A 14,620-nucleotide genomic window follows, 5' to 3' on the forward strand; every position below is an offset into this window, starting at 1 on the left:
CACTGACAAGAATGGCTAGTTCGGCATGAGCTAAATGGGATAAAGGAGAATGGGTTGAAAACAGATTTCCAGCTGCCATGAATTCTTAGTAACTGAGAACGTAACCCAAAATCCTTAATCAAAGGGCAAACTTAACTATTTTCTAAGCAGCTAACAAGCACAACAATACATCAAATTAGCAAAGACACAGGGTACCTTCTTACCTATGCAGAAGTGTATGCTGCAGACTAGAAATGTAGTAAAAACAAAAAGAAGGAATAGTTAGAAATGCTATTGGCAACTTTGGACAAATCCAGTTTCATACCAGCAGCCAGAGGGAGCAGGGAGAATTAAATGTTGGGAAATCCATCTGTAATTACTAGATCTCTCCCTACTTCAACTCCAAGGACTTCTTTCCCGAAAGCCTCGTCCACAATACAGTGTGTCAGTGCTAAAAGAACAAGTCTGAAACATGCATGACGGGCAAGCATTTTTCCTCTAAAAACTGATGTTGCCACCAGTGGATGAAGTATCCCGTCTTCTGTAGAACAGTGCTAGTAAATTCTGTATCAGAGTTGCATTCGATTTCACGCCCATCTCCCCCCGCCAGTCCTTCTGTGCATTCCCAAAGCACAACACACCTCATGCACGCGTGCACACATACACCACCCCCCCCGCCCCGTCCCTCATGTAAAAATAGTCACTGAAGAACAATTCAAGGAATTTACAGCACTCCCACCAATAACAAGTTCTGATAATGCATTTTCCTGCTTCTCCACAAGGCCTTGCTTTAATGAAGAGCCACTCTATGCTTTCTCCATTCCACAGCAAAGGGAAGCACAGAGGCATTTTCAACATCACCTCAGACTTACTTGGGCTTCTGGCTTCCCAAGTGCTCTGTAGGCACATGGAACTGGCTTTGGCATGCCAGGCTTCCCTCCTGCGCCACTGCAGAAGAACTGGGCCCTACATCTTCTAATGGTTCCAGCAAGTGTAATTCAATTACTTTTCTCTTGTGGAAGGAAAAATGTAAACAACTTGATCAGCTCCAGTAGCTAAGCCATATTAAAAAACAAAAAAAAAGCAGCTGAATAAACCTACAGAAGAGCTTATCTGTGTCTGCCCATACAATCTCATCATCTGTACCAGAGCCAGAAACCCTGCTTTGCTAGGTCTGCATAGATCATCATATATCGAGAACCCTTTATGAAGACGACAGATGAAACCCACCTTTCAGAAGTTCTTCCCACAGACGTGTCCATTTAGCCAAAAAAAAAAAAAAATAGAAAACCAAGCGATCATCATTTATTTATTTGAATAAATAGTACAACGGTCACAAACCATGCACAACACTCCTGCTGTGATTTTTAGCAAACATAGCATTGCATTGTAACTTGCTTACAGTACACAACTCCTGCCACAATGCTGGACGTCTCCAGCATATGACAAGTCCAGAATTTTATCTGCAAAGCTGGTTTTTAGTAGTTAGAAATCCAGAGTAAACACTGTTAAAAACAGCAGAAAAGAGTCTTAAAAAACACATTAATACTGAAAACAGTGGGGTGTGAGGAAGAGGGGTAAGAAGCCCTATGAAGTTTAAACTGACTAAAAAAAATCTGCCACTGTTGGTTTTTCATCTTGAGAAACAGGATGCAGCTGAGGCTGGGCTTCTTCTGTGGTAATATGGCTCACTGGAACTGAGTATATTAAGCAGATGCACCTAAAAGGCAGGTTGTCTGGACTGGAAAAGACATATCATTAAGTACTTACAAATGTGGAAGCTTTAATGCTGCAGAGCATTCAGCGTTCCAGATGAACTCAACAGGATTCACATCAACCCTGCTGGCACCCAGGGAACATATCTAGAACTCCAGTAACGCAAAGAGCTCACGAATAATGTTTTTAACATTGACTTAACTTTTTGAGAGGAAAAAAATAAGTATCATGTGTACATAAAAGAAAGGCATGACAAAAAGAGGTGTTTAGAGAAGCTTTACGTACACTGCTCTTCCTGTACACTGGACGGCTTGAAGCTCCAGTTGAGTTAAATCCACCCTGCTCTCAATCTGGTTAACAATAAATACAGCATCTACAGAAGAGTGACCTGGCTAAGGAGTCAAGGAACGAAAAATGTATTTTCCCTATGCAACATTTACCAACAGGCTTATAACAAAGCATGGTATGACCCCTGCCCTCAACCTGTCCAGGGCATCAAGCCTGCAGTCTTGACTGACAGGGATATTAATCAAAGGAATGTTAAAAGGGACCCATGCCTCAGGTTGTGGAGGAGGGACTCAGGTTTCTGCAGAGTGACCAGAAACACCTAATTTAAGAAAACAAAGACTGTCTTAAAACTTGATGGTATGTTCAATCTGCTCATGTGCAATGATGATGCCAGCTGTAAATCCCCGTCTCGGAAACAGCCATCCCCCCTCCCAAAGCCAAACTGCTGTTATCAATCTCCTCTTGTTACTTCCTGTTTGCTTTCGATATTAATATTACTTGCAATTTCAAAAACTAGATTTCTCTGGAGGTCTTTCCCAGAACCTCAGAGAATATAAACAGCATTGGCACTTCCACATCAGCTGAAGGGAAGTGGGTGGAGTGACAGCTCTTTAACAGACTTGTTTCCCACAAATAACATTGCATTAAACTAAAAGTTTGAGAGACTTTTCAGTTCAATCACCTTTCAGCCTCATGATACCTCTATTTCACAGCACAGAAGTCAGAGCAATTTCATTAACTTGCCAGGAGAGCTGACCCACCAGGCCTTAGTGCCTCTGCAAGTCTCCTCTGTAATAATTGCTAGTGTCATGGTAGAGTCTAGTGGCCTCATCTGAAATTCAAGTCCAATTGTACCAGGCTCTGTATAAACAGCGAGAGGTCAGCTCCCTCCTGAAGTACAGACAAGCAATGATTCCCCACAGAACCTTATAGGGTAGAGGAGATCTGAATTTTTAATGGAAAGAAAGGGCAATTTCCTTCCATCTTTGTTTTCGAGATATGAGAGGAGATGACCCAAATAAATCAAATATTAGAACTCAGAACCCCAAAAATATTAAATTAAGAAGTAGAAGCCCATTTCTCTCCCTCTGAGGTTAAAAAACAATGTTTAAGGAGGGAAGGAGAAAATCCCAATTGTAAAATTATACCATTCAAATAGCAAGTTTCCTCTTAAACCCAGAAAGGTAAATAAAGTTTGGCATAAGAAATCCCCCGCTAGGGAAAAAGATACCTACTCCATAGGACTCAAGTGAGCCCATGGAGTAGAGCAATGTTACCCGGTTCCGCTTTGGGGCACTCAGCCTACTGTTTCACACAAAATCATGGTTGCCCATAAAAGAAAAGTTGCTGCTGTGATACATAAAAGCAGTAGTCAAATCTCTCCCCTATGCACTCCAAGGAAAGGAGTGCTATTACATGCATATTCCACAAGTAATTTACTCTGGAAATTAAATTCCCGTTTCCTTTGCACGGCTCACCTCAAAAATCCATGGCTCATGTTCCAGCACAGCCTCCATGTACACACTACTATACCTGCACATCACCAGCCAGGAACAGCTCCACAGGTGAAACCTGTTAAGTACTATGAGGTAACTAGACTCTACCAGGTAAATTTAGCAATCTTTTTAAAACAGAATCCCACTAAAACACATAGCAGACTAAAAGACTACAGGACTAGGCCAGAGTATTTCTTGGGATGGCACAGGACAATTCGATGAAATTAGTTTAAAGCATAAATGATCACTGAAGAGCTTCACATTGGAGTGGTAACCATTGGCTTGCACTATGTACACCACGTCTTTCACAGCCCAGTGCAATCCACAAGTAAAGGCAAGCTCTTATTTACACAGGAATTCAGTTTTACTCATTAGGAAAGGAAATACATAAAACTGTTTATAAAAGCCTGACCCCCAGAACTGTACCGCTGGCAACAACTCCAACAGGAATGAATCTGACCCTTTAACTCAGCTACGTGAAATGAAGAGTCAGCCTTTGAACTGCCAAGCTCGTTATTCCCCATGTACGTTTCAGAAAGGACTGGAGGCAAAATGCATTAATCCATCCTGCACCTATTTGACCAGCTCCTGACCGACCTGCCTGAAGCTGCATGCTTAAAGGATGACAGTGGCTCTAGCAACCAAATTTATCCTAGAAAGGAGATGAAATAAAAATAGACATCAAAAGATTAGCTGGTCATCCCATTGCAAGACTTACTCTGTGTAAACATTGAATGGAAATAACACTGAGTAATATGAGGTTAACACAAAAACTGAAGTTTTTGCCATTAGCTTCAGGTAGTGCCTGTAATTCCCCTCAGTCCCACCCACCCAAGAGAACATAAAAAACCTCATTTAACGGAAAAGGCTCAGCTTCTAAATAAACTCCAATGCTGATTTCCTATTGCTAACACTTAAGCCTGGTAAATCATCAAATGCCAGCGGCAACCAAGGAGTATGCAAAAGAAAGTCTATTATAGAATCAAGGAGTCTCCAGCCATGAGGAAAGTCTCATGTTTTCCCTGCTTATTAGTTAGTGGTATATTTCCTTTATCAAAAGAACATTTGTTTATGATAACAAACAACAGACCCAACAGTATCTTCTGGTAAAAGTGTGAAATATCTACACATTTTCAAGTGACTAGAGAATACACATGCATTATTTTCAGTGGAATTGTCATACAAACAGCTACAGAGAGACCACATCAACTGTAGAGAGAATGCACAAAGTATAGCATAAGGCACAAAGGGAGCGTGCAGAGGGTGCGTTTATTGTAATTTCTGCCTAAGGAGTTTGGAAGGGTGAAGACCTCAGCAGCTCCCAGGATCATTCAACATTCTTGTACTTTGTGAACAGGTTGTACAGAACCCTGAGGGTAGACTTCAGATCCAAGTTGACAACATCTGTGGAAGAAAAGGAGAAATCCTTAATTTGCTTTCTATTATCCCTCGTTTGTCCTCAAAGGAACATAAGTCCCCACGGCTCTGAGCTGGTGGGATAAGCAACAAAAAACCCCCACAGAGTTTTGATCTCCCCAAGTCAAGCTTTTTAAATGTCCTATATGATGCAATTCAGAACACCTTTATGATAATACAGTCACAGCTACCTTCTCTGGGAAATGGAAGGAAGATAATTCCCTTCCTCATCTAAAACTGGTTACAGGGAAAAGTCTGCTTCTTTCTGAGACCTGGGATAAAGGCTTTGGGAAATACTACCAATGGCCACAGAAGCAGTGAACGAGTAGCCACAGACATCATATGAAATACTGAACCTCACACACCCACAAGTCTGCAATGATACAGTCGAGGAATAAACAAAGCTTGAATTCTCTTAGCAGACTCAAAACTTTCTATTATCCAATATCCCTTCTTACCACGCTAGGCCAGGAAACAGGTCTAGAACAGTTTTTTTAAAAAATGTTTTCTGCTAGCGCCTCCCAACCTATTACTATAATAAAATGCCAGGAAATACCACAGACATGTCATCCAGGGACTACAGAGGGAGGCATAGCACAGAGAAGGCTGAAGAGGTAGAGAGAAAGGTTGGATATAATATGTAAGGAGGGAGGAGGAGGAAGAAGCAAAAAATACACAGTGAACAATATATATGAAAGCAGAAGTCCAGAAGAACAGATAATTTAAAAATTATTCAAAGCATTAGGAAAACAGCAAACGGTTAACAGACTAAGTACATTTAATGTGAGGTCCAGGGGAAACACCTACTGCCTGTTTTGAAGAATCATTGCCAGGACCTCTCCACCCTTCCCTCCCACCCCATACTGGATAACACTCTAACCCCCACCCTTCATCTGGTATTTTCAGTAACCTCTCAACCTTTCTTTCTACCTCTTTCCTGTATTATTTTACATATTTCAATTATGGTTTTGTATTTTTCATTTGCACAAGAATCTTCTGCTGCCCCAAAGAAAGGGAAGGTCCTAACTCTGTGAAGTAATACACCCTGGAAAAAGAGATGTCTTACCTGGATAACTGAAATATGACATATTTCTAAGTTTTCCAGGTATCACTTACTACCATAGCATTCTCAGTAAGGTAACAGCCAGAATCAGCATTGGTTCCTCTGCACCTCCAGTTACCTCAGAGATGGATTTAACATGTAAATTTAGCCATGGGAAACAGCACTTTGCAACAGCCATGCATTTCTAAAGCTGGAAAATTAAGGTAAATAACTGGAGAAGAGACAACCACCAGCAGATTTGACCCGCTGACGCTGGCAGCAACTTCTGCTTGCTAAACAATTAAACAAAATAGTACTAGCACTATAAAAATGCCAAAACACCTAGCCCAAGCAGCCAGCTCTGCAGTGGTCACAGATTTCTAGTGTATTTGCCCCATTCCATCCAGTTTTCTTCTCCACCTTCAGCCTTCCACTGAAAGTGTGATGGGTCCTCTCCCTGAAACACCATAACCTGCATCTCAGCTGCCACGGCATGAAGCAGTGTCATCAAGCCTTGCAGGGTTCAGTACCTGCCTCTGGCTGACATCAGTTCAGAGGCATGAACTGTCCATGCTACAAACCAAGATCAAGGTGCCAGCAGAGAGAAACACAAATCTAGAGGGTAGAGCAGAAACATCACTGGAAGCTGAAGGACAGTTAGGAAACCAGGGCACATCTCAAGGAGAAAGCAGCTGGGAGTAAGAAGCAGCGAAGTGCCAGAGTAAGTGTTAAGGGCACCAGAAAGTGCACAAGCAGGAGCTGGAAGGGGGCCCAGGTCTGCAGCACTGGGCTGGGCAGGCACCAGCCATCTGCCCTCATGGAGGCATTTAAGGCCGACTCCTACTAATCTTCAATAGCAATTTGAGCTAGGTACCTGCTGCTGATCACCCTTGGTGATTACCCTGAGGAATGAGAGGTATGGGAGGCCCCATCACTAAAAGAAGGAATGGATGCAGCTCTTTTATTTGGCAGTCCAATGGCATGTAAATTTAGGGTCAGAAGAAACTATAGTGGTCTTATAGTCTAACCTTATGTACAACACAGTCCTTAGAGAACTTTACCTTGGAAATCCTGTATTGAGCTTACTAACCAAGGTGTGGTTGAAATAAAAAAAATAAGTTTAACATTGCATGGGGTTTTGTTTTCTTTTTTTCTTTTTAAATCTTCCAGTGGTGGAAATTCCACCTCCATCCCCTGACAATTCAGGCTTATTGTTAATTACCTTCACTGCTGCAAAAGTTATACTGTAATTCTAGTTTGACATTTTCCTAACTTTCAGACCTTGTGATGCCTTTGTTTCCTGCATTAAAGAGTACGGTAGTGTGAGATGCATCCTCCCTGTGTGGGCGATTACAGTGCTCCTTATCGATCACTGTCTAACAGGCATTCCCATGAATAAGCATATTCTCAGCCTCCCATTTCTTATTTTAAGAAGAAGCATGCACAGTCATTACATTACCAACAACAACTAACAAAATGTTAACTGAAAGTGGCCATAAACCGTCCAAATACTTTAAAATATTCCATTAATTTGAAACATTCACACTCCATAACAACCCTGTTAGAGGCTAATAAATTAACCCACTACAACATACTTTTGCTGCAATAACTCAGCATCAGGTTCTGCTGCTGGCTCAATCTACTGAACTGGACTGGAAGAACAGGGAAGAGGAGCTGTCCTGTATGCTCCTAGTTTTGTTTATCACCTGTACAAAGACACACTAAAATATTAAACAAGACCTCTTTCTTGCAAGCACTACAGAAAGTATGGGCTATAGAAATAAAAATTGTGATATTCTGCTCTAGACGATGTTTTACATGAAAATCCTACAACTAATCTAAGTGGCATTTACTACCCAATTCCTGCTAAAGAATACAGATTCACCCAAAAGGGAATCCTACTCAGCCTATTTAGGAATAAACAATAGATCTGTATGCCATTAACAGAGTATACTGTACACAAAACTTTTTGCAGAGCATCAGATTCTAATACAAAATGAATTCTTGTTCTAAGAAACACGCGTTACATGACTGTACTGACTGTCAAAATGCTATAGAGGATTTGATGAAACTACAGTGACAAGCAAAGCCCAAGATGTTACTATCCTCTCAACAGGAGCAGCTTTTCAAGACCAACAGTCAGTTTTATAGGCAATTCCAGCCACACAGACACCACACGAGCACACTCACTCCAACAGCTGTGAACTACTGCTGCCGGGAATGGGTGCACACACAAAAGAGGAAGGAATACACACAGAGACTGTACATCCTGCCGCAGCAAAAAGCAAAAAGGAATGTTCTATGAGCTAGTTTGGCTCTCTAACTTCTATTAATAATTAAATTTTCAATTAGTAAAACACTTAAATATATTCTGCTGCTCACTCTATCTACACACCTTGTCCAGAGCAAACAAAAGATCTGCTATAGTGTTCCACCACTCAGGATAGCGTAAGGATATGATAGCCTTATGGGAATAGATAATCTCCTCTGTTAGATCAACTGATGAAAACAAAACAAAAAAAAGGACAAGCTTTCAACTAGAGAAGCCTTCTCCTAGGTTTTTAACATTCTCTCAAAACAGGCTTATCTAGCTTACCTGGTCTCCTACTGCAATCTCTTTAACCCTTCCACTCAAAAAACTGCCATTCCTCATTGAGCATTTGTGTTTCTCCAGTCTCCTTGTCCTCCTCATATACCCACTGACTCAGCTCCAATACACAGAACACTCCTTTACATTCCCAGGTCAGTGCCTTGTTTCACCAAATCCTTCAGAGGCACTTTTCATCCCCAAATTTAAAAGACCAGCACTAACAGGATAGATATGCATTTAATATTGTCTTTTGTCTTTTTTCCCCACTATGACCAGCTCCACCATTTGTTAATGTATTTACTATCATCTCTTTGTCTCATTTTAAGTCAGACTGAGCATTTCTTGGGGGCTCCTCATTTTTCTTTGCTCTGCGGAAGCCTCTAACACATATGTAGTTTGTAATACCAGGAATAAAAATGGCTCATTTAGCAGTCATAAAGTTTTAATTCCTCTTTTTATCACAACAATGCAGACCTCATCATTAGTTAATTTCAAGGTTCAGGGACTTTAAAGGAAAAATTCATTTTTTACACTCTTCAGTTCTGACTCCCAAGTCCACATAAATCAGGAAGAGAGTTTGCTACCAGCTCTCCTAAAAGAACAAATGCCTTTCAGTTATCTGTCACTGAAATCTGATCACAAGAGTCCAAACTAGTGCTAATTGTAAGAATTATGAGAATTAGACCATGAAAAGCTTCTTTCTTGGATTGTTATTGAGCATACCAACTGAATTTATAATATAGCACTGAAGAGCTCTTGGATCATTCACTAAAGCTAAACTTGTACACATCAGTGAATCAGTTTCACACAGGATCACAGGTAAGGATATACTCCAGACACAGACAATTAATCCTCTGGAAAACTGTCAAGGGCCGCATTTACAGCTCCACTTCGTCGCATTACTGCTACTGCCTTCAAATGGAGTTGCACTTGAAATGCACCTGCTATTATGTCTTTACATCCAGTTTAAAGCCACATGGCATGTCCATACCTTCAGGGCGAGCTTTTGGTTTCTTCAGTCCTCCATCTTGCATCAGCTCAAAAGCAAAGGAAACATTATGGACCTGAAAGAGGTGAAGTGTTTAGAATCTTGAAGTTATATAGGCATTAAAAACCTTTAATAACATTTTAAAAATGCTTTATCGTCTCTATACTTGACATAAAGAATGATAATTCTATTTAAATAAATATTAAACATTTACATGTTTAAGCATGGCAGAAAGTACATATGAAAGACTAAGAAATGAAAGCTTGTATCATCATATGGCAAATATTTACTTTTTGATACAATGGAAGTAATTTAAGATTTCAAAATTTCCAGTGTAAAAATGTGACTGGGAGACACATGAAGGGGAAGCCCCATTAAGCTCTGATCTCAGTCTCTTTGGCAGAGGCCCGAGAGCTCCCAGTAACAACTACAACAAAGCTGCATTCTGTTGAGTTCTTCCTGCCTGTACCCAAGATCAACATTTCCAACTACAAGGCCAGAGATCACTTGCCATCCACAAAACACGGGATGTAACAGAAGTGACATAACTGAACAGAGATGAGAAAATACATACGGGTATGGAAAAATAGAAGAAACAAGGACACTAAATGGAATTATTTTCAAACAACATCAGTTTTTTTCTGCATTATTAGCAGCTGCATATCAAGCAACATCAACATCACATCATCAAGGAGTCAGGCTGCTTGTTGCATAACCTTGTGCTAATTCCTTAGTCTCCTGGGTGCTTTGGCTTCCTCTACTTGAAAACAGAGGTAAAAGTCAAATTAAGTTTCTCTAATGAAGGAAATGCTTCAAAAAAATGCTTGGTGGTGGCAGTTCCTATATCGACCGTGCAGTGAACTTGCAAAACAAGCTAGGCACAACTGTACAGAAAGAGCTTCCTGAACAAGCCACCAAGGATCACACATGAACAAAAAGTCAGAGGAAAGAAAATGGACAAAAAGGAAAAATGCAAGAAAGTAGGTGTCTTCTTTTAATCTCTCCTTTGAGGAGCAAACATTATGGTTTAAATATATGCTGCATAGCAGTTTTCTTGTCCATACTTACTGAAATTTAAGCAAGGTAATTTCGATTATGAATTCTGTGCATTTTTGTTACTGCAAATGACAGTTCTGGAGATACAAAGCAAGGGGGAGAGATTTAATTAAAGCTACTCATCTTGAAAATCAGGGAGTTACGCATACAAAGCTCCCCTACAACAAGGAAGAAAGGCCCCTTTCACTGGCAGTTATTGCTTGGGACTTCATTAATCTTGTTTTACCTGCCACAGTTCCTCTTCATGCATTATGACAAAACCAGTCAATTCCAAGATGAAAATATTTTCTCCTTTCCCAAAAACAGAGAGTCTACCTCTCCTTCACTGATTCACAAATCCCATTTCCTCATTGCAGAGCCTACACAAAACCATTACTTCAGGAATACTGGATAATCTTTATGAATTTAAACCGTTAATGACAAAATCATAACTGAACAGGTGCTGTCTAGATCTCAGCATCCTGTATTTCTACAAGGGTGAAAATTCAAGATACTAGGATAAAAAAGCAAGATAAATCTATAAAGGAGAGCTTGTATAAGACATAACAGATAACCATCTTCCCACTGCTCTATCAAGTTCCTGTGCAATATACAACATTCAAAATGAACGAATCCCCATCCTATCCACAAACTTAACATCTAAAGAAGCCTCTCTTACCGGAGCCTGACTGCCTGCCTTCAGGGAACCCCTTTAAGCTATAAAATAGCAACTAGTCACCTCCTGAGGAAGTCAGCAAACCCTGTATAACCTATAACCAGCAGGCTCAGCATGCTAGCCTGGGTCTGTAACAGTGCTCATTTGGTACAGCTCAATTTCCTCCTGCAGTGCTGGTATGATCCACCCAGGTAAAGCTGGGTTATTCTACCGATGATGAACTCCACCCTTAGAAAACGCGTACCTTTGCTGAGGGGTGTTTGACAGCAACAATCTCCACTGAAGTCATTACGAAAACCCCACCATTTTAAACAGCCCGAGCCTTACAAAGCATTTGATCTTTTAACTTTTGCCAGCATCCACTCCTGACCTAACCATCTCCTGCTCCAGCTCAGCCAACACAATACTTGCATCCTCTCCACTGCAGAACTTGGCAGGAAAAAAAAGCAGGGAGCAGATGCATTACTCCAGCACAAACAGGCTCAGAGTATCCTGAGACCAGGCACTGAATATAGAGAGATGTGTGCGCATGTCCAGGAGCAACTACAGAAAGAGGCAAATTTTTGGTTATGGCCATAAAATATATGTTAAGCACTCTTCTCATAGTTAACACTAGGACAATGGAGAAGTATGGTGCTAAAAGCAAAACACTTATTTTGTCTCCTTCTATCTCTAATAGCCTGATTATGAGTAAGATAATCTAAGACTGCAAAGAAGCCACTCTTCTTCCTTAAACCTCGTTTTGTCTGAGACACTGTTAGGCAGCAAGTCATTCACTCCTTACCAGACAGAAAGTAATATCCAAAAAAGACAGGCTAGCACATTCTCTCAGAAGTTAAAGTCAGCAACATGGGCAATGATCCTGCCATGAACTGGACACAGAACGAGACATCTGTGCTCATAAATTGACCTCAGACAAGCAATTTTTTGCATGCTCCCTACCTGGCAGGATCAAGGCATCCATCTTGGCTTTAGATCAGCTCCAAAACATGTTATCTGTGAGCACTCAACACACAGTTTCTAACCTCAGATCAACCAAAGATTATGGCCCAGGTACCACCTCTTCTACTACAGTATCTCATTTATGTATCAAGTAATGATATTTATACGCTTGGTTTGTAGAAACATTTAATAAACTACAGAAAAGGAAATAATTGGTATTAGGCAACCAATACTATTGAGATGAGGGAGCAGTTTTCTGTGACCCTGGGAGGAAGCTCTATCCCCATGTGAATCTCAATGTATAGGATGCAGCTAAAGCAGAGCTTCCCATTTCTCACCTTTTGTCTTTCTTGCCTATTTACGTAGTACATACTAGGCAAGGCCAGGCATCAGCTCTGCTGTCTAGGACAATAAGGCATCCCTGTCCACAGAAACAATTCAGGCAGTACTACAATTTAATAAATCACTTTGATTATGCTAAGTACTATACAGTACAAACCACTTATTACTGACTTATTAATTCTGGATATTCATGAGCTTTATGTGTTGTTTGATGCTAGTAACAGAATACCTTTATTCCTTAACTATGGAAATTTACCCATTCATTTCACAAGCAACTTTTAGTAGTATTAACTATCAAGTGTCACAGCCAATGCACCTTTGCTACAGCTTCTGAAAAGAAAAATATACCAGGTTCTGATTTACTGGGCACAAAGAGAAAGGACACAATGACTGGAAAATATCATGTGGTAACAAAGCAAAAAGAATATAACCTGGAGTTTCTACCCACCTTTTGATCAAAACTTTCAGGTGTTAAGTAGAAGTTGTGAAGTGGAACAAAATAGTCTTCAAGGAGACCCATAAGCAAAACCAAGTAAACACCATCTGCAAACTAAATAGAAATACAGATTACATTCCTGCGTGAAAGCATCTGTTTTCAAATAAGTGTTCATAAACAAGCAGAACAAAGAATGCTTGGCCCAAATTATGTACTTTGATTTCTACCACTGTTGTTTGCTAGCACAGAAGTGTAAGATGGTTCAGGAGTCACAGACTGCTCCTTTCAGGCACAGCAAGGAACTGACAGCAAGTGTAACATGCATTTAGGACTTTGTTTCATCTGCTCCTTGGATTCACCTCTACCCTTGCAATCACCAGTGCAGCTGAGCAAGCTAAATCAGTCTTTTCTTAAGAGCCTGTTGATATAGCTGCTTTCTTGTCAGTTCTCAGAAGAAAAAACCACAGGATACAAGGCTTTCTCCCTACATCTGGTAGCGCTATTTCCCCTACTCTCACTTCCTGAGCAAAACAAGAAGGCCCATCAGCTATTGCTATAGCATTAAGCCATGCAAGATTATGTGCCAATGACTAAATTACTTATATAGAGTAAATAGCTCTAAGAAGAAGAAATTAAAAGCAATTCACCTGGGAGTTATCTACAGTTTCTATGTATTTCAATATGTATTTCTAACAGACCTCTCACTTGTGACCCTGATACGGAGTATGTGACATCCTCTAACCTTTTCAAAAACAAATTGTTGGGTACTTCCAAGGCATTAAGCAACAATTTCTTGTGACGGATCAGATCCAGTCACCCATCTATTTCAGCAAAGCTATAAAACAGGAGTGAATGACTGGTATTAAACTAAGCCAGGCTCAAACCAATTACCTATACTCCTGGTATAATTCTCTAGATGCCATGCTTATTTTTTTGCGAGGACAATATGATAACCATCTCTCCACAGTTCAGTGAACTCTGAAAAGAATATCTGCTCTTGCTTAGCCAAGCCCATGCCTGAAAACTGCTTAATTTTATCTGTAAAGTGAGAACTACACTTACTTAAGGCTTCGAAGCATATTTGGTACCCAGTTTGGCGCTAGAGTCAGAGAACTCCTCAGAGCAGATGGTGGTCATTGACAGTCACCTTTGCTAGCTTTAAACAAACTAACCTAGATACCACTGGCAGTCAAGCCACCGCAGTACAGGAGCTCTGAGTCATTAATCCACACTGCTGAGAAGCAAGCGCAGTGCATGTGCTCACAAGATAGCAGGGTAAAGAGCAGAATATGAAGGCCTTTGCTTCAACAGCAAAATTGTTTCCAGTCCCACTTCGATGTGATCAAAGCCAGCACTGTGTCTATGATGAACTGCAGACTGCAGTCCACATGCCTCCCGAGAGCCCCAGGCAGCCAGCTATTAAGAGCTTATACCAGTTCATCACGAACCCTCACGGCTAGAAAAGACACAACCCACCATCCACCCATAACTATAGCAACTGCTTTGCAGCACTCCACTTTGATCCGAGAGACAAGCTACCCTGAAATCTAGCCATATTCTACAGTCATTAATATGACCCTATTAAATATCCAAGAATTTCACGTTATAATACAAATCAAGAGCAATATAAAGTACAGGTAAACATGAATAAAGGAAGCAAGCATCAGTGAATGT

General features: G+C 40.6%; 1 protein-coding gene across 2 annotated transcripts in view; it reads right to left on the reverse strand.

Moving 5' to 3' along the window:
- Nucleotides 1-1,261: 1,261 nt before the first annotated feature.
- The window catches only part of PARVB (parvin beta), a 69,331-nt gene continuing 55,972 nt past the window's right edge, over nucleotides 1,262-14,620 (reverse strand). For both annotated transcript variants that reach the window (XM_075112844.1, XM_075112856.1), the window contains exons 11-13: nucleotides 12,959-13,060; nucleotides 9,519-9,591; nucleotides 1,262-4,883 (exon numbers count right to left, since the gene is read on the reverse strand). In XM_075112844.1, coding sequence (XP_074968945.1) covers nucleotides 4,807-4,883; nucleotides 9,519-9,591; nucleotides 12,959-13,060 — 252 coding nt within the window. In that variant the 3' untranslated portion in view covers nucleotides 1,262-4,806. The remainder of the gene's footprint in view (nucleotides 4,884-9,518; nucleotides 9,592-12,958; nucleotides 13,061-14,620) is intronic.

Source organism: Phalacrocorax aristotelis, chromosome 1, assembly GCF_949628215.1.
Source record: "Phalacrocorax aristotelis chromosome 1, bGulAri2.1, whole genome shotgun sequence".
Classification (NCBI taxonomy): domain Eukaryota; kingdom Metazoa; phylum Chordata; class Aves; order Suliformes; family Phalacrocoracidae; genus Phalacrocorax; species Phalacrocorax aristotelis.